Source organism: Acinonyx jubatus, chromosome A3, assembly GCF_027475565.1.
Source record: "Acinonyx jubatus isolate Ajub_Pintada_27869175 chromosome A3, VMU_Ajub_asm_v1.0, whole genome shotgun sequence".
Taxonomy (NCBI): Eukaryota; Metazoa; Chordata; class Mammalia; order Carnivora; family Felidae; genus Acinonyx; species Acinonyx jubatus.
In genome coordinates, this window is record NC_069388.1 from 25,219,511 (window position 1) to 25,243,013 (window position 23,503).

The window sequence follows — 23,503 nt, forward strand, 5'->3', positions numbered from 1 at the left end:
TACTTGAGCAGAGTGTATTCAGCACAGAATAGTTGTAAATAAATACATGATGCATGAATAATATCTTCTTTTACAGAAACCTTGAAGGGTATCTCCTATAACTGAGCTCCTTCCACATCTCAGCCACATTGCTCCCCTTTCTTGCTTCCAAAAGGAAGACTCATTCCTGTCTCAGGGCTTTTGCACATGTTTATCTTCCTGTCTGTGATCTTGGCACAACTGGGTCTTGGCACAACTTCTGCCTTATCATTCAGGGCTCAGCTGAAAGATCTCAAAGAGCCCTCTGCCTGACTATATTCTCTTAATGTGATGCCTCCCTCTCTGCCCCCACCCATCACTCTCTCTCACACCCCACTTTGTTTTCTGCATAGTACCCACCACCCTCTGGAATTTAGCTGACTATACATTTATTTCTTAGTTCATTGTCAGCACACCCAACTAGGATACAAACTTCACGAAAGCAGAGTCTTTGTGTTATTCACGGCCATATTCCTAGCAGTTAGCGCATAGTAGATGCTTAATTGAAATTTTATGAATGAACAAATGACATATTTATAATGGCCCTAAAGGCCAAGTGTCATCACTAAGGAATGGACATATGCTCTGATCTCTCACCAGATTGGTGCAAACATGACTCCTTTACTTTGCGGATATTTTGACTGTGGCTTGGTATGTGCCATGCTGCAGCAGCAGACCTAGAAGGCAAACAAATACCTTAGACAGTGGGAGTAAAGGAGGACCAGAGAGGCCAAAGGAGCTTTCTCCTGCTCCAAATGGGGGCAGAGCAGGGTCAGGGAATGAATTAAATGCTTGGAGTCACAAGGCTGGGCCTGGAGGCTATGCTTAGTTGCTGGTATGTCTGATCACCTCAGTGACGGCTCTGGACCTTGGTTTCCTCATCCATAAATTGGGAACAGCTACTCCCTTCCAAACTAATAACTGAAGATCTGTACATTGAAATGAGATGGTGGGGGAAGTTGGCATTATAGCAGCTGGGTCCCCATTTGTCTGGTCACCTCTCCAGAATGCTAGCCCAATATCAGTATTGGTTGAGCTGCCCCACTCACATTTACTTTGGGTGAATCTGGGAACCAAACTTTGGGAGCTTTAATACTCATCCAGATTAACTGCCTCAAATTTCCTACTTCATAAATAGTGAGCTCCCTGTCAATAGAGGTATGTGAGGAGAGACCAGAAAACCACTTGTCAGGAGAGACATTTAAAGGAACTTTAGAAACTCCAGCATCTAGCACTTGGTAAGGACTAGTGAATCTTCAGTGAATGAAGGGGGAGTCCTTTCAACCCAGAAATTCTGTTGGTTTTCAGATTCCTGCTGGGGGCTTCAGCTGTCTGCTTTAGCTTCTGGCAGACATGGAAACTTTGGGTGCCTGGAGATAGAGACTATTGGAAGGAAGCAGTCTTTGGGTTGAAACCAGGTCAATTTTCTGCTCATAATGTAGCATCATCTAATCTAGGAGGAAAGTTAAGAGGAATCAGGCAGCTTTTCTCCCCCAGAGTAGCTTCCATTTATATCTCATTTTCTCTAGTCTTTTGGGACCAGAATAGAATTGAAACCACCAAGTTCTTGGCTAGCGGTGGAGTTTCAATGGCTAGTGAAGGCAAAGTGCTTAACCCTGGGAATAGCACACAGGACTTCCTCAGTAAATGACAGCTGAGTTAATGAGGACTGTTATTAGTAGGGACCATTCTGCTTCATCAGGGATGGGATGTTTTGTCTGGGGGAAGTGTTAGGGGAGAGGAGATTAAAAGAGTGAAGGAGGGGTCTGAGCTTTCTCCTTGGGTGTTCCTATGTCTTCTCACCACCAGCACTTACTAATCAGTTGGTTAGTCACTTGCGGATTCAGGTTATAAAGCCATGAATTAATGAAGGGACACATCTGAAAGACAAGGAAATATGCAAGAGTCAGAAGGAGGACTCTACCAATGGTGTCTGAATATTCAGGGGGCAATCAAGGCAAACTCTCCTTCTAAGCCAACCTAGTCTAGAGAACGACCAGGTAGGGGAGTTTGGGCGACAGACTGCCTTGGGGTCACATGTCAGCTGAGCTATTTGGCAGCTATGTGACTTAGATAAGTCATTGGCCATCTCTGGAACTTTTTCTTAAGTCTGGCAAATGGAAAGAATATTGTTATTTAGAGTATGAGACTGTTTGTAGGGTAAGAAAATTCATGTAAGATCCTTAGCACAGTGCCTGTGTGCTTAACGAATGTTAGCTGTTAATTTTTATGATTACTTACACTTATTTTACAGATAAGGAAACTGAGTCTTGAAGAGGCTTATCATCTTATCTCCAGTCGCACAGATGCTGATTTTGACTTGAAGAATTAACTAATATCCGTAAAGCACTTCACCAGTGCTGGCTGCAGAATGGGAGCTTCATAAATGCCACTTCCTCTCTCCCTAACTGTCCTTCCTGGAAGATTTCCTTCCAGTTTATTAAGAAGACACAATCCGCCAAGCTCTGAGTCTCAGAGTCAAAAACTTAAGGAGTCTGTGTTTGTGTACTTACTTTTGCTCCAAAATTATGGATTATCACGTTTCCCAGGGCTCTCTCTATGTTTTCCACAATAAAGTTTTTCATTGGGGTGATGCTAAATGAAGAATGAAAGTAGAACAGATTAAATTCTCCAAAACCTTCCTTTCTTTTTTTTAGAAAGTATTTATTTATTTATTTATTTATTTATTTATTTATTTAGAGGGAGGGAGGGAGGGAGGGAGGGAGGGAGGGAGGGAGCCAGTTGGGGAGGGACAGAGAGAGGGAGAGAGAGAATCCCAAGCAGGCTTCGTGCTGTCAGGCAGAACCTGATGCGAGGTTTGAACTTACGAACCATGAGATCATGACCTGAGCCAAAGTCAAGAGTCAGATACTTAAATGAGCCACCTAGACACCCCACCAAAACCTCCTTTCTTTACATCACTTATGTATTTAGTTGACGCCACATTATTTAAATTCCTTGTTTCCATGGCGCTCCATACCTAGGCTTGCCCTTCTGCTCCAACCTACCTCTTAGGACTCCTTAAAATTAATCTTTTAATTTGTTTATTTTCTAATTTATTTATTATTTATTTTAGAGAAAGAGAGAGCACGAATAGGGGAGAGGAGCAGAGGGAGAGTGAGAGAGAGCAAGAGAGAATCTTAAGCAGGCTCCATGCTCAGCATGAAGCCTGACATGGGGCTCAGTCCCACGATCCTGGTATCATGACCTGAGCCGAAATCAAGAGTTGGGCACTCAACCGACTCAGCCACCCAGGTGTCCCTGAAATTAATCTTTCAATTTAAATCACCTTGCCCTCATCATTGTTCCCCATCACCTCCCTCTCCTTGCCTATTTCATTCTTCTCTTCTGGAATGCTTTCAGCTTCTACCACCCTTTTAGATCCTGATCACTCTCTTTCTGGCACGCTTTCCCATTCTTCTGATTATCTATGTTCCAATAGAACTTATCTCCTTAGCCTGATAGTTATGCTTTAATGGAAGGAATAGTGTAATATCATTCTTCAGTTGGGGGGGGATGAGAAAAAATCAGGAAACAGCAGTGTAAATGTGTCTTCATGTTCCTGGCTCAGTTTGTAATCCTTACAAGTGAGGGTAAATCTCATTCTCAGGCAAAGTGTTTGTGTCTTTATTCTATAAAAAGCTTACATAAAAATCAGCTGATTTATCACTTCCAGCCTGAAGACTCAGATTTCCCTCAAAGGAAAAACTGGTTTTCTTCAACATATCAAAAGATATGGAGCCACACTGACAGAGTTGGGCAGAATGGCTGTGAGTCAAGGACACTGTATCTGGAACAGAACAGGAGGACATTACCAGACCTGTAAGGGCTCAGAAAAGATTCCACACTCAGATCTTTCTTAAAACAGTGAGCAACTGTGAAATGAATCAAAATAAAATTCATGAATGAAAAAGACATGGTGTACAATAGGTTGGTGATAACTATTGGATTCAGTTAATCATGGGGGGTATAGCTCAGTGGTAGAGCATTTGACTGCAGTTAATCATAGATGTGAGCCTAAATTTTAAAAAATCTTACAAAGAATATTGTAAAAAAGAGATTACAAATGTAGAAGGTAACCTTAGTAAAAGGGCAAACCTCTGAAAACAGTTACTCTGAAGAGGAGAGGTCACAGACTAATACACAAATGATGACATCCTTGCTCTACTGATAGTCAAGAGAATGGCACCCATGGGATTTTCTGCTGAAATTTCCTACTGAAGAGAAAAGTTGTAAACATGAGAGTAATTGGTCCAGATTGGCTATAGGGTGAAAGTGACCAATGCCAGCCAGAAACACCTCACTTCAGTTCTATTGGCGAGGTATTTGGTAAGTGATGTGGAATGCCTTAAAACTATTATATACCTTCAAATTTGAAAGTCATAGAACTGTTTATACTTTTTCAATCATTTCACGAATCTATAATTTCCTGCACTAAAAGGTTTAGGATTATTTATAATAGCAAAAAATTCAGAAATAACCTAAATGTCAACCAATAATCAAGTGAGCCTGCTTTGTTTGTCCTTGGTGCTATTATTCAGTGAACCTCTTTTCATGTCAGGGAAAATATTATTTTCATAATAAAAAAATTTTTAAATTCTATGAAGTTCTATTTGTAGGACATACATCCCCATATGCACAAAAGACTCATTTGGAAGGTATGCTTTGGTGTTGACGTGTTTCAGGTGAAGCTTCCTTGGGACTTCATCACAACCAGTTGGATGCAGAGAGAGAAAAATGGAGAACTCACAAATTTCCGGATTGGATCCATACAGTCTCAGGAACAATCCTGCAATGCCCAAAGGTGAGTTGGTATCTGTTGTCTACATCCTTCTCCAAGTAAAGTTGGACTTTCATATCTGTCCATACATGGAATATGTAGGGATTAAGAGCCGGAAACCTGTGGGAGGGAAGTATTAAGGCTGGTGGGAGAGAACCTCAGAGCTTATTTTACTCCCATTTGTTTCTAAAATGAAGGTTCCCCTGGTTTGCACAGGACTCTCAAAATCACCCTGTTGAGATCATTTCCTCATCTTTCAAAAGAGATAATTCAGGACTGGAGAATGGGAATGGCTTTCTCCAAGTCGGCCATCCAGCCAGTGGATAAGCCAGGTAGGTCTGCATTCAGGGTGTATACCTAATACCCACTATCTCTGGCTTGGGGGACAGTTAGAAAGGAAAAGGTTGATTGTAAGTATGGCATCTTATCAAAACTGAGAGACTGAATTTGGAAAGTACTCTTCTAGAGGTCACCAACTCCACTGCCTCCAGGACCAGGCTTGACATGGAAATGAATCAGATAGAGCAGGGGCTGGTTTCACAGGGAGAGGTGACAGCGGTGGTGACCTGAGGAATGTCTGGTCTCTCTGAAGACACCGGTGCAGACCAAACAAAACACATCTGTGGACAATCTCTAGGCAATGGTGCCAAGGGGCATTGCCATCTAGAGCACATTCTGTGTTCTCGTCTTAAGTTGTATTCAGTCAGGGCTGAGTGGGCTCATGAAGTCCAAATAAATGAAGGTGGGGTTCTCTGGATAAAGCAGGGAAAGGAATCTGCTTTAGGGACCCCAGCTTGGAAGCATTCAGTTATTCTGCAGCCTCCAAATTCTACCCATAGAGTGACCCAGGCCTGGAGAGGGAGGGTGTTTTACCCCAACCACACAATGAGCCTTGCTAAGATTATACTGGACACCCTTTAGTTATGGCTACTTCCCAAACCCCCACACACCTGTGCAAAAGTACAGGATTGAACCAGTGACTTGCAGCTGTTACTTACTTTATTTGTATGGAAAACGCCAATGGCATCCGTAAATCAATCCCCTTGAAGTCAGGGGAGGTCTCAAGGAAGACCTGAAAAAGTCGAAGGTCTTTCATCTGTACCCTGTGTGAGAAAAGCAGGGAAGGTTGTGGCTCTAGCCACTGGGGGCCCCACTTTGTGTAAAGGCAGGTCCCCTACAGAGCAGAGGCTGAATGTATGCAAAGATAGTTACTGACTCATTAATCATGTTATTTATTGTACAGCTGCCATGTGAGATAAGCACTGAGAATATAGCCCTGAACAAAAAAACCTCTTGCCTTAATGCATCACAGAATGGTCATCATGTCTAGCCCTTTGGCCAGCACCAAGCAGGCTGGAATATGAATAAAGTAGAAGACTGAAAGCTATAGACAGCTCATGCTTGGGCAGAGTGTGTGTGTGTAAAACAATAAACCCAGTAAGTGAATGCATACAGAACGTGTCGGGTGATGGGTGCTGTGAAGAAAAAGCCTGGTGGGATCAGGTGAAGAGGGTAACACTGGGAATAGTGACATTTTAGACAGAGTGTCAGGGAAGGCTTCTTACAGGAGGTGACACTAGGGCAGAATCATGAATGCGTGAGGGTACAGGTAGATCATAAAGATGGCCAGAGGAAGAAAGGACCAGGGAGAAGACAAAGTGCATAGGCCCTGAGGCTGGATCAGCAACAGGCTCAGCATGGCAGGTGGCAGGTGGGCAGGGGGAAAGGGAGAGGGCAGTCAAGACCAGGTCACAGGGGGCCTTGTGGGACAATGGTAAGACTTTTGGGTTTGGTTCTAAGAGTAACTAGAAGACATTGGAGGGTTTGAGCAAGGGAGTTACAGTGTCTGGCCTACTTCTCAGAAAGATGCTTCTGGATACTGGTGGAAGGAATGGGGGAGGGTGCTTGAAGTGGAAACAGTGGAATCTGGGACCACAAGTCAGGGGAAAATGCTGGTGGTTCACACCAGATGAGGTGGAGAAAATGGTCAGACCCCTGGGTGTGTTTTGAAGATAGAGCTGACAGAGTTTGCAGACAGGCTGCATGGGGGTGTGAGTGAAGAGAGGGGTGTTGGACGATGTCAGGAGTTTTGGCCAGAGCAGCAGGATGGATGGAGCTTCATTAGCTAAAATGGGCTGGGCTGGAGGAGAAGCAGGCTGGGAGGCTGGGAATCATCAGTAGTTTTGAATGTGCTAAGACAAGGGACCTGCATCTTCTACACTCTGGTTGTCAGATAGCATTGATTACTATGATTACCACATCGTTATTTGTAGAGGTTGTTGTAATTGGTTCTGCTGACTGGGGGCTTGCTGAGGACAGGGAGCTGTGTAAGCATGGTTCATGTGTTGTTTCATTTAATATTCACAACAGTCCTGTAGGGTTGGATGCTATAGTTCCCCATTTAATAGGGGCAGAAGTTGAGACTCAGATAGGGGAAGACACTGGTGGTGCTCTCACAGCTGGTGAGCAGCCATTCTCTTCCCAGACAAAGAGATTGGACCCCTGTCTTTAGCACCTCCCTAGCTTCTGCCTCTGCTCCCAGTGGGAATTTCTCCCAACCAGGGGTTCTTAGTCCATTAGAGTTGGAAAGGCTGTTAGTTGATGGAAGAGGCTCTGTAGAGTCAAGAAAATGCCAGAAGGCTGCTAATAAACCAACAAATCAGGACAGTCTGGACATGGGGGTTTGTGATCAAAGGCCACTCACATAAAATTGGCTTCCCCATTGGTGAGCTGGTGGCCCAGGACAAGGCTGAAGATATCCTTCAATGGCCCCTGGAAGTCAATTGTCTGCAGGGTGGGAAGAAAGTTCATACCAAGGAGTCCTTGTGTCAAAGCTGAAAAACATATCCCCCCCCCCCACCCCCCATTAGACATTTAGATGCCAAAGATTCTCGGACGCAACCTTGACCTCTGAGAATGTCCCACATGTGGTGCTTATTCTTCATTCACCTAGTTTCCCTGGTCTGCTTGGTGCCAGGCCAAGTTCCTAACACAATCATTCAGCAAATATTTTTAGAGGCCTACTATGTGCCAGAGCCATTCCAGGCTGTACCAGTGAGAATAGGCAGCATTCTTTGCCCTTGTGGAGCCAGCATTCTGGTGGGGATGAGGGGAGAGAGATGATAAAGTAGTGAATAAAGGGACATGTGTGAGTCAAGTGCAGATAACTGCCATGAGGGGGCTGGTTTCAAAATATTCAACGACCAGTTGGGCATAGGCACCAACCAACCAGAGAGGACATCAACCATAGTTCTGTAGCCTGGTTCTGTGGCTCCTGGGCTGTGCCAGGTGTTGACTCATTAGATTTTGGTTGGTGAGAAGCCTGGAGTCCTGGGATTAAGGTAGGATGGTTGGGGTGATGAGAGGGGGCCACTTAGGGAATCTCTGAGCAGGGGCTACTTTCCAAGGAGCTTAGAAAAAATTTTTCAGTATTTTAACCACTGCAGCCATACTGTGCATTCTACTGAAGCTATTTCTGTCATGAGGGAAAAATAAAAGGCAGAGTGAGGAATTGAGAATATTGAGTGAGGGTGGCAATTCATGCAAGGAGGTCAAGAAATGTCTTCTGCAAATGCAACATTTTTAGCAGAGACTTGAAACAAGGGAAGGGAGACTTGATGCCAGAAGCGTGTTCCAGGCAGAGGGACCAGCAAGTGCTAAGGTCCTGGGATGTGCTTTATGTGTTGAGGAGGCTACTGTGGCAGAAGGGGAGCCAGTGATTGGCGGCGGGGAGGGTGGTAGGAGAGGTGAACAGGAGCCAGTCCGGGTAGGGCTGGGTCTTTTGATGGTGAGTTTTAATAGATAAATCAGGGCAAGGAGACAGGAAAGAGGGAATCTTGGGAACACAAGATTAAATATAGTAATGTGATGATCAGAGCAGCTAATGATTCATTATGTTAACTGTGTCCCAGACACTATGCTAATTAGAACTTAACCCACATTGGCTGACAGTCTAGAATTTTAGGAGAGGCCTATGGGTTTGATCAGTCCAGGTATGACCCAAGGCAAGACAATCTCACCATCAGTGATGTGGGAAGAAACTCTGGAGAGGACCTCTTGAGCAGAGGATGAAGCAATCAGCCCACAGAGGAGAATGAAGAGGCTGGAGACCTTTAGCATCTTGGGTCAGGTACCTGTAGGGAAGCAGCAGAGAGGGTCAGCTATGGGGTCATTCTCTGAGGGGGTCTCCCCAGAGCTTGGGTCTGTGTGGCTACAGAACTCATGTGGACCTACTTTACAGATGGGGCCAGTGAATTTCAGAGAGGAGACATGCTTTTCCACATAGTATAGAGCAAGAAATGAAAGGTACAAGAGATGAAGTCAGCTCCCCAAGGCCAATGGAGCTGGACATGCAGCTTTTCCTGCAGGGACACAGTCTTCCCCAGTACAGCTGCCCTCTGCCGCTGTGAGAGACTACACAATGTTATAGTTGCAAGAACAGTCTCTGAAGCCCTCCACTCCTTACCAGGTGTGGGACTGTGGGATTTAGGGCAAGTTGCTTCACCACATGACATTGTATGGAGGACATATTATCCTCATTTTACAGGAGGCATTGGTGGTGATGTGCACTGGCTTCAGAGACAGACAGGCCTGGGATGGAATCCCAGCTCTGCCACCTACTACTTGCTGGACAATCTGGGCAATGCAGAGTTTTGGAGGCTCAATTTCCTCATCTGGAAAATGTGGATGATACACACCCATACCTTCCTCTCAGCCTTGTTGTAAGTACTGAGCACAGCACTCTGCATATTGGAAGTGCTCCATAAATGGTCACCATTATGCTGATGAGTTTTATGATGATAATGATTCTCATTTGGGATTCAACTCTTCCTGAGTTGGCAGGAAACAATACGTTCGATGGCATGGACATGTCCCTCAGAGTATGGACATGGTCTAGAGTATGTGGAGGGCATGCTTCTGGGTTGGAACTTTCTGCTTATATGGCATGGGCTGGGATAGGTCTTCAGGATGTTGACACTTACCTCACACCCCCTTATGGGTCAAAAACATTCATGCAAATGTTGATGGGACTTTTTGGGGCTTCATCCAAATGACAGTGCAAATGGCCCCTTTTGGGACCTGAGACTAACAGGCAGATGCTGGTAGGGCCCAATCCTCCCTTTAGACACCTGACAGATTCAGGAAAGAGTCTGAGGCCAGTTCTGGTTACCAATCCCATGTAAAGTAGCCCATTTGGTTTAATTTTAATTTTGATGATCTGTTTTCAGACCAGTAGAAAAATTAGAAAAAGATATATACAAAGAAAGAAAAAAGTAAATAAAAATAAATTCTCAGAGATTAAATTCTGTTTCTACTTTCAAAAGTTTTTCTTTACACACTTGCATGTACATACACGCACATACATTCATGTAACATTATGAAAAACCAGGATTGTCCTGCCATGCTTCTATAGAATCACTTGATCAAATAATGTCACATCATGACTGTCTTTCTACCTCCTTATCTGCAGAATATTCTAATGTATGGATTGACCAATGTTTATTTAATCAGTCTCCTCCTTTTGGCCATTTTTGTATTCAAATCCCAACAGCCCTGGGATGAACATACTTGGAATTTTTTTTTTTTTTTGGCTCACTTGCCATATTATATCCCATAAAACATTTTCTTGAAATAACCAATCTTGAAGTTGTTTTTGGAAGGTTGCAGCATTTCCTGTGTTGAACCTTCTCACCCTGAGCCCTAAATGGGTGGTTACAATGTTCCAGTGAGATATAAGGTCAAATTCTAGCTGCAGAGTTCTGGTTTTGGTCATGACAGAGTTACTAGACTAAACTTCCCAGTAAATCGAAACTATATAAGATAGAAATATATAAAACAGTGCTTCGAGGGTATCGATGAAAAATTACGCAGGTACAATATGAGAGCCTGTGATTCTTTAGAAAAGGGTGTCATTCAAGGTGAGCTCCACATTCACCCCAAATTCTGCTTAAGGTCATTTCCCAATTTGCCATATGGGGGAGTAGAGTCCAAACAAAAGGACCAGTCTTACTGGGCTGAGGAGGCAGAAATTGGACTAGGAGCTTTCAAGTTGGTACTTGAGGAACAAAATCCCACAGAGGGAGGTACCACAGGGAAAGAAACCTGAAATTGGTGCACAGATTTCCCTCAACTCACTGGACTTAAGCTCACCTGTGCAGTGTGACACTTGTGATATTATGATTTATAATAAGAAACAAATATTTGGTTTTTGTCCAGTTTCTGGCACAGAGCTCCTAAAACCTTTGGAATTTCCTAAGTAATGAGAGCAATAAAGGTGTCTTTTGTTATGTTAATGAGGTGACTTTTGGAAAGCACCTAAGGATGTGGGCTGGTTGCCAGAGGAACCAGCCAGGTGATTAGAGGGTTGGACCTTTCAGTCTTCTGGGGAGAGGAAAGGGGCTGAAGATTGAGTTGAGTCATTAGTGACCAGTGATTTAATCAGTCATGCTTGTGTAATGAAACCTCCATAAAAACCCAAAAGGATGGGGTCCAGAGAGCTTCCAGGTTGGTGGGCATGTGGAGATTCAAGGAGAGTGATGCAGCCAGAGAGAGCATGGAAGCTCCATGATTCTTTCCTCACACATTGCCCTACGAATCTCTTTTGCCTAGCTATTCCTGAGTTGTATTCTTTTATAGCAAACCAGTAATCTAGGAGGTAAAATGTTCCTCTGAGTTTTGTGAGCCACTCTAGCAAAGTAATCAAACCCAAGGAAGGGGTTATGCGAACCTTTGACTTATAGCCAGTTAATCAGAGACACAGGTAACCAACATGGACTTGCACGTGGCATATGAAGTGAGGGCAGTCTCATGGGACTGAGCTCTTAAGCTGCGGACTCTAATGCCATCTCTGGGTAGAGTGTGTCAGAATTGAGGTGAACTGTAGGACACTCAGCTAGTGTCAGAGAAATTTCTTGGTGGTGTGGGAGGAAAGGGAACATTTTTAAATATAGAAATGCATAAATGTGTATAAATGCACATTATATTTGGTGTGAAAATCATTAGACTTTGAGACATCAGCAGAAAATAGCAGCTGAAAGTTAAGAAGCTGAGCAGATTTCAGCACCTCCCCATGTGGTGCTGGGGAGACACTGGTTTGAATTCAAGCCTTATTAAGATGGAGTGCCCTTAATGGACACCTTGGTCTTTTAGTTAAGACTCAGAAGACAATTCTGCAGGAGAAAGGGACATGCCCTAGAAATAAAGGCTCCCCTGAAGAGTAAGAGCAAAATCAAAACATTTCCACCCTCATAAAACATAAATCTGAGCTTCAGCAGAATCAAAGCCATCCACCTATATTCTATCTCTTGACTATCTTCTTTCAGTTGGCTTTGGAAAAAGATGACATCGTTTAGAACCTCTATAATTTGTATCATGATGTTCAGCATCTAATGAAAAATTACAAGGCATACACACATGCACAAAAGGACAAATGGACTGAAATCCAAGAAATTAAAATATACAATATAACAGACTCACACATCATTCAATTATTCAAATATTGAGCAGACAACAGGGCAAGAAGACTATAGAGGATGAGAAGGAGATCTGAGACTTTCAGCATCTTGGGGCAGTACCTGTGGGGATCCCAGGTAAGTAGAGTCAGTTTCAGGACCACTCTGATGCCCTGGGTCTCCGTCAGTTGAATCCTGATGGCTCTGCAGTAGGGCAGACTTTATAAATGGCGAATGGCCCCATTGCTGGGAAGACGTGGCACTAGGAAACTGATGAGAAGTCTTCAATCTCACCACGTCCATCCAATACCTCCAAAGCAAACATTCCTGCATAGAAGTCCTAGAGGATTAAGGAGATAGGGACTCACTTAAGACATTTGATGGAAGTGTCAAAAACATATTTCAAACTGCACATCACGAATGTCAGCAAATGCAGAGGTGTAGAGAATGTTGGGAGCCCTGAGAGAGCCTGGAGGCTGCGTTCATGACTCTCACTCATGGCCCTATTGGCTGGTTTCCTCATTTGTGCCATGAGTGAGGTGGACCTAAAGGACTGTGAAGGAGGAAGCCACTCAGTCTACTCTGAGTGGAGTCAAGGGTGGATGTATCCTGGCTTCAGTTCAGGGAGGCTTGAGTTTTACCCTGGCTCTAACTATGTCTTGCTCTTTGATACTGGTCAGGCCTCATGCCCTTTCTTGGCCTCAGTTCCCCCATCTATTATAATTCCAGCACTGATAGGCAATTTTCACAAATGCTTGTGGAATCCTCATAGCAACCTTACCATGTAAAAACTATTATTAGCCCCAGTTTACAGAAAAGGAAACCAAGACTCAAGAGAGGAAAATTTTGCCCAAGATCATAGAGCTAGTCTATAGTAGAATCAGGTTGTGAATCTAGTTCTGCCTTATGCCCAAGCTTGTAACTTTGACACCACATCTCAAATTCCTCCTTTTAGAGCAGAGCTGAGGCTTTCTTATTGGGTAGGAGGAACAGTTCTCTGTTACACTGGGAAGGCTTGTTCCTCAAGGCCTGAAGGACAGATATGCTTCATCATTTGCTCCAAAAACTGGGACCCCACTCAAGCTTTAATTTCAAAAATATATTAAAACATATATTTCAGATTATTCACATGATCCCTGTTTACAAGGAAATGTTTGTTTGTTTGTTTGTTTGTTTATTATTTTTTAATGTTTGTGTGGGGGGGTAGGGACAGAAAGAGAGGGAGCCACAGAATCTGAAGCAGGCTCCAGGCTCTGAACTGTCAGTCAGCACAGAGCCCAATATGGGGCTTGGCTCATGAACTGCGAGATCATGACCTGAGTCGAAGTCAGACGCTTAACTGACTGAGCCACCCAGGTGCCCCACGAGGGAACATTTTTAAATATAGAAATGCATAAAGAAAACAATATCTCTATTTAGAGATAACCTCTACTAGCACTTTGGCTCATTGCTCTCTAGTCTTCGTTCTGTGCAACTGGACATACACATAGATATGGAGAATAACCAGCCAGCTAACCTCTTTGTGGCAGGTCTCCTTGAAGGGACAGCTGAACAGTACTTTCTTGTCTGCCACACTAAGTCATTTAACCATTCTGGCAAAGATCAGACAGTTCCACAAAGTCCAAGCTGTGGGGACCTTATGCTGATCTCTCGCCACCCATCCCTAAATGCAGCCTACGTCCAGTGCTGCCTACACATTGTTTCCCTGCTATGTCCTCCCCCTCCTACCTCAGGACCTTTGTTCGAACTATTCCTGTGTTCCTGGAAAGTAGCAAATACTCCATAGATCTGTGTGAAAAGAATGAATGAATTAAGGAGCCATTCTTTGAAGCCTTGTTCTAATCTCACTCACGCTTACCAAGAAGGTGTTACAGATTTCCCTGGTAGAACTTAATCTCTCTCTGGCTCCAAAGCTGGGACCATTTGTTCCCCTGTTCAGTTCCAAGTTTGAGGATTTCAGTTTCTGCTGCTAATGTGTCAGCTTTTAGGGGCTGTGTCTAAGTTCTTCTGCCTCCCTAGGCCTTGCACCACATGCTTTGCATACCTCACTCATTTCGTCCTCTCCAAACCCTATGAGGGGTTGATGCTCCAACACTCACATTACTGGCAAAGAGGTGGTGCTCCAAGAAGCTGAGTGGTGTGCTTCCAGCCCTGGAAGAGCCAAGATCCACACCCAGGAGGTAGATCCTAGAGCCAAGGTCTTAATCACAACTCACTTTCATCCAGTATGTTTTCTGCCTATGGATACATGTTAGAGCCAGAAGGCCATCCTAATGTGGGTCATTTGAGAGCTCCTGGCCACCCACCAAAACATCACTGCATGCCTCCTCTTTGTAGAACATGGGCCAGGAAGCCCAGGAGAGGAGGCAGAAAGGCAGTCAGGGGTCAGGTTCTAAGGGAATCACAATGCCAGGCTTGGAACCTCCACCTTGAAGGGTTTTTTTGTTTGTTTGTTTGTTTGGAATAGACTTTTTCTGAGTACTTTTAGATTCACAGCAGATTTGAGCAGAATGTGTGGAGACTTCTGGTATACCTCCTGGTCCCTGTGCATGCACAGCCTCCATGATCAGCATCCCCCACCAGAGTGGGCTGTTGTTATGACAATGAGCCTGCACTGACACATCATTATCACTCAACGCCCACAGTTTACATTAGGGCTTGCGCTGGGGGTTGTACATTCAGTAGGTTTGGACAGATGTGTAATGATGTGTATCTGCTTCTACAGTATACAGAACAGTTGCATTGCCCTAAAAATTCTCTGTGCTCTGCCAATTCATCCCTCCCTCCTTCCAAGCCCCTGACAATACTGATTTTTTTATACTGTCTCTGTAGTTTTGCCCTTTCCAGAATTTCATATAGTTGAAATCATCCAGTATGCAGCCTTTTCACTTAGTAGACTTCTTTTACTGAGTAATATGAACTTAAGTTTCCTCTGTGTCTTTTCATGACCCGATAACTCATTCCTTTCTTTTTAAAAATTGTTTAATGTTTGTTTGTTTGTTTGTTTGTTTATTTATTTATTTATTTATTTATTTATTTATTGAGAGAGAGAGAGAGGAGAGCACAGGGGAGGGGCAGAGAGAGGGAGAGAGAATCCCAAGCAGGCTCCACTGTCAGTGTGGAGCCCAACTCAGGGCTTGATCTCACAAACCACGAGATCATGACCTGAGCAGAAACCAAGAGTTGGGTGCTCAAGTGACTGAGCCACCAGGAGCCCCATAGCTCATTTATTTTTAGTGCTGCATCATATTCTACTGTCTGGATGTGCCACAGTCTATTTATCCATTCACCTGTTGAAGGGCATCTTGGTTCCTCCAAGCTGGGGAAGTTATGAATAAATCTGCTAAAATCTCCAAGTGCAGGTTTTTGTGTGGACACATCTTTTCAATTCCTTTGGGTAAATACCAAGGGGTGTGATTGTGGCATGGTGTGGTGAGACACTCTGGAAGCTTCGATCAAGGTTGTGAAATGTAGGTCCACGGATACCATTGTCAGTACAGCTGCTCCAGTTAGCAGTTGTGTCTGTAGGCAGAGGGTCAGTTGGATGGGCAAGTGCTTGCAGGACAACAGGGACAAATGTGACTTTGCCTACTGACCTTGGATATGAGATAAAGAGAATCAGAACCAAAGGTGAGGTCTAGTGCCTTCCTGCAACACTCTCTCCTTCCTAAGCTGAGGATGGTGGGATGTAGGCTCCTGAACCATCAGCTCTGGCCCCAGAGCCTAGTCTGGGGGGCCCAGGATAGCAAAGGCTCAGCATGATTAAGTTGCAGAATGGACTTCCCTAGCTGTACCTCTCTCATGGGCACCTCCTCCCTGGAAGCTACCCTCTCTCTCTGTCCACAGCCCAGCTCTCCACCCCAACAGCTCCTGCCCTGGGTGGGACCTCGACCAGCCATGGCCTTTGCCTCCTTTCAACCCACCCAACATATCACCTGTTAGAGGAAACTTCCTGAAACTGATTGCTGAGATTGTCTCTCTCCTGTCTGGAAACTTTCCATGGCTTCCTAGTAACTAGCCCAGTGGTTCTCAAAGTGTAGTCTGGGGGCCCCCACCAAACTTCCAGGAGGTCTGCGAGGTCCAAAACAATTTTGAATTAATATGAAGACATTATTTGCCTCTTCTCTCTCATTTATCTCATAAGTGTAGAGCAGATTTTTCTGAGAACTCCATGACATGTGATATTGGAACTGACTGGAGGCAGAGCAGATGCGAGGATCCAGCTGTCTTCTGTTAAGCCAGTCGTTATGGAGATTTTTAAAAAATGTTTATTTATTTATTTATTTATTTATTTATTTATTTATTTATTCATGTGTGTGTGTGAGAGAGAGAGAGAGAGAGAGAGAGAGAAAGGAGACCGAGAGAGGGGAGGGGCAGAGAGAGAGAAAAAGAGAATCCCAAGCAGGCTCCATGCTGTCAGCACAGAGCCCCATGCAGGGCTTGAACTCCTGAACGGTGAGGTCATGACCTGAGCCAAAATCAAGAGTTGAATGCTTAACTGATTAGTCACCCAGGTGCCCCACGAGATTAAAAAAAAAGAAAGAAAGAAAGTAAAACAGAGCTACTCCTCTCACTTTTGATGTTTTCTGGAACATGGAGTTATTTTTCATAAAATACGTCATTTTGTTAAAATGCGATGCCCCTCAGCCCCAGGCTGGGCCAGAAGCCCCTCCTACGAGTCTTTCTCTCACCCCCACCTCCCAGGGGGGCTATGAGCCTGAGTCCTGCCCTCTTCACTCCCAGACCCTGCTGTGGACTTGGAGCTTTGCAGAATCCCCTCTAGGCTGCTGCGCTCAGGGGCAGGGGGTCCTGTTTCTGTCATCAGGCACAGAGCCTGGCTTAGCTAGGTGCTCAACAACCCTCTTCTTTTTGGAAAATCCATGCTATTTCTTGAACAAACATTAACACAGAAGTGAGTCACCCCAACAAATGAAATTTGTCAAATTTCAGCATCCCCGTTCAGTTCCCCCACCCAGTCCCAGTTTCTTGCATCATTGTGACACCAGCTCAGCACAGTTCTCAGAGCTGTATTTTCATTCAGCTGTAAAACACAGTATTTCCCCAAATTAAAAAAAAAAAAAAGTTGAGAAAATAATCTCTTGAGTTGATGGAATAATTGACTCTCCTAACTTGGGACCTTCAGCTCTTCCAGGGCGATGAAGTTTATTCCACTCCCATTCAAAGAACAAATATTTAAAATAAAAGCGTCTATCTGCTGGCAAATATACGGTGAAATGTATATACTCCCTCATCCTAGCGTAAATAGAAAGATCCGGGTTGGTAAGTTCTATGATGTGTTCCTGGCATCCTAAAATGTTCCAAGGCATAAAGTAAATAATTTTGATCCTGAGATGTTATCCTGAAGGGATGGTGCAAACATTGGAAAGATCCAGCATTTATTTAATTGAATTAAACCTTTAAAAGAGCCTGGGCGACAGTTTTGCTCTCTGTTTTCTGGCTGATTCGGGGTCCAGTCAGGTCTTGCCTTCTTTCTTCCCATATATTCCCTCAGGCCAGTTCTTCCCTCTCCTCCTCCGTATGGCCTCTTTGTCCCCAAAGCCTCCTTCATGAGGTGTCACCGTCTCTAGGAAGCCCTCACCCCTCTTTGAGGTCTGAGCCAGAGCTGGTAGCAGGGGCGCCAGGCTGACAACAGAGCCCTCGTCACTTCTGCACCCTCTTTCCTTTCACCTCCATTGCCCATGTTAGTCACCGGTGGGGCCATGTGGCCTCGGCCCCACCCACCCCATGTTCTGGCTTCAATTACCTAGGAGCCCCGCATTTGGTCCTAGTCCATCACTTATGTCCTCAAGTCCCAGGTATCTGGCCCTGATTGACAGAAAATGATGACAAGTCTCCTATACCCCCACTTCTGGCTTGCTAGAAATTTCCTGTGCACCTACCCACTCAGGTGTCCTGGAGATGGTGTCTGATTGTATACAGACAGAAGAGATTCATTCATTCATTCATTCATTCACTCACTCATTCAACATTTGTTAGTGCTTGTACTGTATCTGGTCCTTTTCTGGACGCTGGGGCTGTTGAGAGGAGCGAGGTACCTGCCTTCAAGGAGCTCATGGGGGCAGATTGATGAATAGGAAAGGTGAAAACCGGGGCTCCTGGCGGCTCAGTGGGTTAAGCATCCGACTTCAGCTCAGGTCATGATCTCGAGGCTCGCTGGTTGGCGGCCCCCATCGGATGGAGCCTGCTTCAGATCTTTTGTTCCCCTCTCTTTGCCCCTCCCCCTCTCTCAAAAATAAATATTAAAAAAAAAAAGAAGGGAAAAACCATACTAACCAGAGTTGACACTCTTTCTTCCTTTTTTTTAATGTTTATTTATTTTTGAGAGAGAGAGAGAGAGAGAGGGAGGTGGAGTAGGGGAGGGGCAAAGAGAGAAGACAGAGGATCCAAAGTGGGTTTGAGGCTGACAGCAGAAAGCCCCATGTGGGACTCAAACTCATGAATCATAAAATCATGACCTGAGCCGAAGTCGGACACTTAAACGACTGAGCCACCCAGGCGCCCCTGAGCAAAGTTTTAAGGCTGAGCAGGATTTAGCCAGCTGGGGAGGGAGGAGGAATGGTGTCCCCAGTAGACATAACAGCATGGACAAAGGCTTGGCAATGACTCCAGTTGGTTATGGCCCAAAGAAGCCCTGAATTTTGAGACCTCCTTTGTGTATTTTTTGTGGGAGGAGGGGTTGTCACAAAACAGCGAGAAAGGAAAACTCACCCTTCTTCCCCCGCCAGAAGGGAAGCACCGGCTCTGGAGGAGGGTGACTTTGGATTAAATCCAGCTTTGCCCCTGACCAGCTGTGTGGCCTTGGGCAAGTCACTTCACCTCTCTGAGCCTTACTTAGTTGCCACATCTTCCCCCAAGACCCATTCACTGCATCCCTCAGAAAAAAACGGAATTCAATGAGATAATGTGCATAAAGGTTTAATACAGGAATTCTCAACACTATTGACATTTTGGCCCAGATGATTCTTTTTTGTGAGAGGCTGTCCTGTGTATTGTAGAATGCTAAGTGACAATCCCCGGCCTCTACTCACGACATGCCAGTAGCATCTGCAACAATCTGTGACAATTAAAATGTCTCCAGACATTGCCAATGCCCCTGGGGGGCAAAGAATCACCAGTCTAATACAGTGCCTGGCATGTGGTAGGGACTCAATAAATGTTTATTCTCTTTCCCATTCAAGTCTGGAGGGAGCACTAACTTTTGTCCTGTTGGAACAGGAAGGGCCTTTAGGGATCTCTGTGCAAATAAGAAAACAGGGCTCAGAGAGAAGTTAGCAGGCTAATGTCACACAGCACGTTATTGGCAGAAGGAGGCAGGTGGAATAGAGACAAAGTAGCCTTGACAAGGAGACCCCAAAACACACTGGTTTAAATAAGCTAGCTCATTCTTTTACTGCCATGGAGCCCAGAGGTGGGTGGTCAGGGGCTTTAGGAGCAGCTCTGCTGGCTCAGTACACAGCTTCCACCTCTAGGTCTCAGACAGTTCTGCTCATTCCCATTTCTAAGTTGATAGAAGGAAGAAAGTAGAGGGACCCCCCCTTCTTTTTTTTTTTTTTTTTTAAAGCTCATTTCCCAATGTGGGACTTGAACTCACAACCCAAGATCATGAGTCACATGCTCCACACACTGAGCCAGCCAGCCAGGAACTCCTTCCTTTCAAACACATCATTTCTGCTGATATGCCATTGGTCAGACTTTAATCGCATGGCTACTGCAAGGGAGGCTGGGAAATGTAGTCTCTGGCTGGGGACGATGTGCCCAGTTAAAATCTGGGGAGGGGAGAGAATGACCACTGGGAGATCATTGGCAGTGTTGTGATAAAGATGGGGTGAAAACCCAAGATCTCCCAGGACCATGGTTTTCTCTACCACATCAGGGCTGTTAGCAGTCAATCAACAAACACTAGGGTGGTTGTGATAGCAATTTCAGCGTGTAGAGGGGACGCAATAGCTATCAGGCCCTAGTTAAACACTTCCCATCCTCGCAACAACCTAGTGACCGAGGTTTCACTGTTAATTCCCTACAGGGGAGAAACTCCAGATTCTGAGAGGCTAAGTAAATTACCCAAGATTTCAGAGCTAGAAAGTGGCAGGGGCCATCTTGAGCTCAGATGTGCCAAACTCCCTGGCCCTCGCCCTGTGCCCAGCAGCCCCTTGGCACATCTGAACTGAGGTCCTCACGGGATCACTCAGGAGAGCTAGTCTGAGGCCCCTCCAGGCCACTCCAGGGACTCAAGAGTCCCTTGAGGTGACTGGACCCCATGAGGCAGTCCCTTTTGGGTGGGGTGGCATCCTCCTCCCTGCAGGGCAAAGGGGAAACTGAGGCCTGCATGTAGGGAGGAAGACCAGCCTCGAGAGGCTCTCATGTGTCAGGGGCAGAAGAAAGCAGTGCCTGCTGGGGGCTGAGGAGGCAGCCAAAGTGCCGGGGCGATGGGATGTCACTTCTCTGAGCAAAGGCTCTCATAGTTGTGTGTTCAAATCCAGATTTGCCACTTGCTTACTGTGTGACCTTGATGAGTCACTTTCCCTCTGTGAGCCTTAGTTTCCTCATGTGTCAAATGGGGACAAGAACAGTGTTTTCTGGCTGTTGTTAAGAACTGGTGAGGTCACATGTGGCCAGCAAAGGCAGCTCCCCAGGATGGCAGTGGTGGTAACATAAGCAGAGCGATGCTGACTCAACCATGGCCTGGCACAGCCTGGGGTGAGCTGAGCTCTGGAGTGTGGAAGAAGGGACCTCGGCTGGAGACAGCAGCTGGTCTCCAAGGGACCCTTGGCTTCACCAGGCTGGCTGGGCCTCCGTGCAGCCTGGCAGGTGGGCGCACAGGCTCTCAGGCTGGCAGTTGGAGGGGAGATGAGCCTTGGAGTCTGGGGACCATGGGTGTTCTCAGGGGTTGCTTGAATTGATCTCAGCTCCAGCCCTTCAGGGGGCACGGAGGGGCAGGCTGGGATGTGGCCTAGGCCCCTGACCCTACGTCATTCTGCTCTGTACTCCTGAGCCCATGGATCAGATGTCCCCAGTCCTCCACAAGGCCTCTCAGAGTCCCTGGAGGGCAGGGGACGAAAGCACTAGGTGGGGTCACCCAGAATGTGACTGTCGCATTCCCACTGCTTGCCTGATCCACAGTAGGGACTCACTAAATACCTGCCAAACGTGTGAATGGATGAATCAAGGGGTCTACCACTGCCACCGACTGGCTGTGTGACCCTGGGTCAGTCTCTTGCCCTCTCTGTGCCTTGTGAAACAAGATGGATAGTCCCAAATATCTCTTCCAGATCCCACCCAGGTCTCTACCGCCCCAGTTGCCCCCTCCCCATGCCAATGGAGGGAATAAAAGGAGCCACACAGGAGGGTGCAGAAATTGTTTTTTTATTGCAGGGGGTGGAGGGCGGTGAGCACAGAGGCTGCTGTCCCAACCATGAGGAGAAGGATCTGCGAGGGCTCCTTCTGGCTGAACTTAGGCTGTCACTCTGGTTGGATGGTGGCTGTACCTTACCAGATGGAGATGCTACGTGGGGCACAGTCAAGCCACTGGGAACTGAGCTGGAATGAGACCGCGAGGGCTTAGGGCACTGACCGCAGTGGGGTTGTTGTGGATCCCTGTCAGCCACCAGACCCTGCTGCCTGAACTCTTTTCCACAATATCCTACAGAGTCTCACGTCTTGGAGAAGGGACTGGCACCTGTGGTTTGGGGTTTGTCTCTGGCACCTGACACGGACCTATCCTCCTCCCCTCACCCTTCTCTCCCCTCACCTTAGGAGCAATGGCAGATGTGAAAAGACTGATCAGAGGCCAAGACTAGAGCCAGGGTTCAGGGCTCAGTATACGACCAGGATCGTGGATCAGTCTGAGATCAAGGTCAGGGCTCAGTCTGTGACTAGGATCCAGGCTCATTCTGGGTGTCGGAATAAGGTTCAAGGTGCAGAGTGTGACCAGGTCAGAGTTCAGGCTGGGGCCAGGGTCACAGCTCAGTCTATGACCAAAATTAGGGCTCAGCCTGCTGCTAAAAAGAGAGAAGCCAAGCCTTGCTTTGGCTTCACCACAGGTGCCTGTGGAGGGGCCTCATCCCCTTAATGGGGCACAGAGCCACCCCTTACCTTTGGTTGGGCATCACAGAAGCCCTCCTCATGCCCCTCTTCAGGCAGCAGCTTGCGGTTTGCTGTCCTTTGGAAGTTTATCTGAAGGGACAAAATAAATAGCAGGCCTCATTCTCCAGTAGAAACCAGACCCCAATGGCTGCTGCTCTCCAGCGGGTCAGTCTGACAGCCATGGGACCTCAGGCATGTCAGTCCACTTCTCTGAGCCTCAGTTTGTTCATCTGTAAAATGGGTATAATGACAGCACCCACCCCACAGGACTGTTGCGAGGCTCCGATGGGATGGGGTATGCAGAGCGTAGAAAGATCGCCCAAGGAACTGACCTGTGGCTGTTTCCATAGAAGGGCCACCTCCAGGACCCTGATACCTTCACCTACCCACTTCTACTGCTCGGCAACCCCAGCCACGCCTGGAGACCCAGAGAACAAAGAAAGCCGCTCCCTCACCCCCCATGGCTGGAGGAGAAGCCACGGCTCTTCACAAGGAGGGAAAGAGGCCAGCTTTTCCTCTGAATCCACTCATCAGCCTCCGGTGTTTACAATCTTGGTTCACCCGGGAGGAAACCCAGGCTCAGAGAGGCAGACCCATTTGAACAAGGCCCCATAGCTGCTAAATAGCAGAGCCAGGATTTGAACCCAGATATGGCCGCTCTTCTCACATCTCACAGGCAGGTTCTGTGGGTTTAAAGAGGGATGATAGAGAGCTCTCAGAGGCCCACAGAACCCCCTCAGTTCTGCAAAGACTCCATCCAGCCACACTCCCCCAGCTTGCTCAGACGTTGGGTCCTCCTGCTTCTCCAGGGTCCCCTGGCCAGACCTACCATGGGGTGGGTGCAGGGTTCGTGCTTAACCTTAGAAGGCTGCAGAGGGAAAAGCTCCCCCCCGCCGCCGTCCCCAGGCTGTGACTTACCAATGATGTCATGTAAAATATGTTCATCCACGGTGGAGACCAAGAGGTGGATCAATGGGCACACCTGTGGGGCGGGAGGGGGGGCGGGCGGAGAAACAGGGCAGAAGGGAAGGAGGGAGGGGGAGGAGGGCCAGGAACAGGAAGGAGGACAAATCATTATCAGCTGGGGAGAAACTGCCAGCTGCCCAGGAGTATCTCGGAACCTTTGACCCTTAGGATTCTGGAACAACAG

General features: G+C 46.3%; 2 protein-coding genes and 1 long non-coding RNA gene across 4 annotated transcripts in view; 1 reads left to right on the forward strand and 2 right to left on the reverse strand.

The window, feature by feature from the left end:
• Positions 1-13,275, forward strand: part of CDK5RAP1 (CDK5 regulatory subunit associated protein 1) — a 194,940-nt gene extending 181,665 nt beyond the window's left edge. The window contains exons 17-21 of one of the 2 annotated variants that reach the window (XR_003423984.2): positions 2,273-2,517; positions 4,704-4,822; positions 4,996-5,130; positions 9,345-9,519; positions 12,121-13,275. The gene's annotated coding sequence lies outside the window, so the exon portion shown is untranslated. The remainder of the gene's footprint in view (positions 1-2,272; positions 2,518-4,703; positions 4,823-4,995; positions 5,131-9,344; positions 9,520-12,120) is intronic. The other variant, XR_008289143.1, reaches the window with a different exon arrangement.
• On the reverse strand, positions 640-8,917 carry LOC106974623 (latherin-like). The gene is made up of 7 exons (XM_015071876.2): positions 8,818-8,917; positions 7,503-7,632; positions 5,797-5,901; positions 4,769-4,918; positions 2,532-2,613; positions 1,835-1,898; positions 640-695 (listed from the first exon to the last, which is right to left on the reverse strand). The coding sequence occupies exons 1-7, from the start codon at positions 8,915-8,917 to the stop codon at positions 640-642; spliced, it is 687 nt and encodes a 228-aa protein (XP_014927362.1).
• Positions 13,276-21,617: 8,342 nt separating the features above from the next.
• LOC128311133 (uncharacterized) lies at positions 21,618-23,449 on the reverse strand. Its single transcript, XR_008289145.1, has 3 exons — positions 23,272-23,449; positions 22,363-22,443; positions 21,618-21,807 (listed from the first exon to the last, which is right to left on the reverse strand). It is a non-coding gene; the product is annotated as an uncharacterized LOC128311133 (long non-coding RNA).
• Positions 23,450-23,503: the final 54 nt, after the last annotated feature.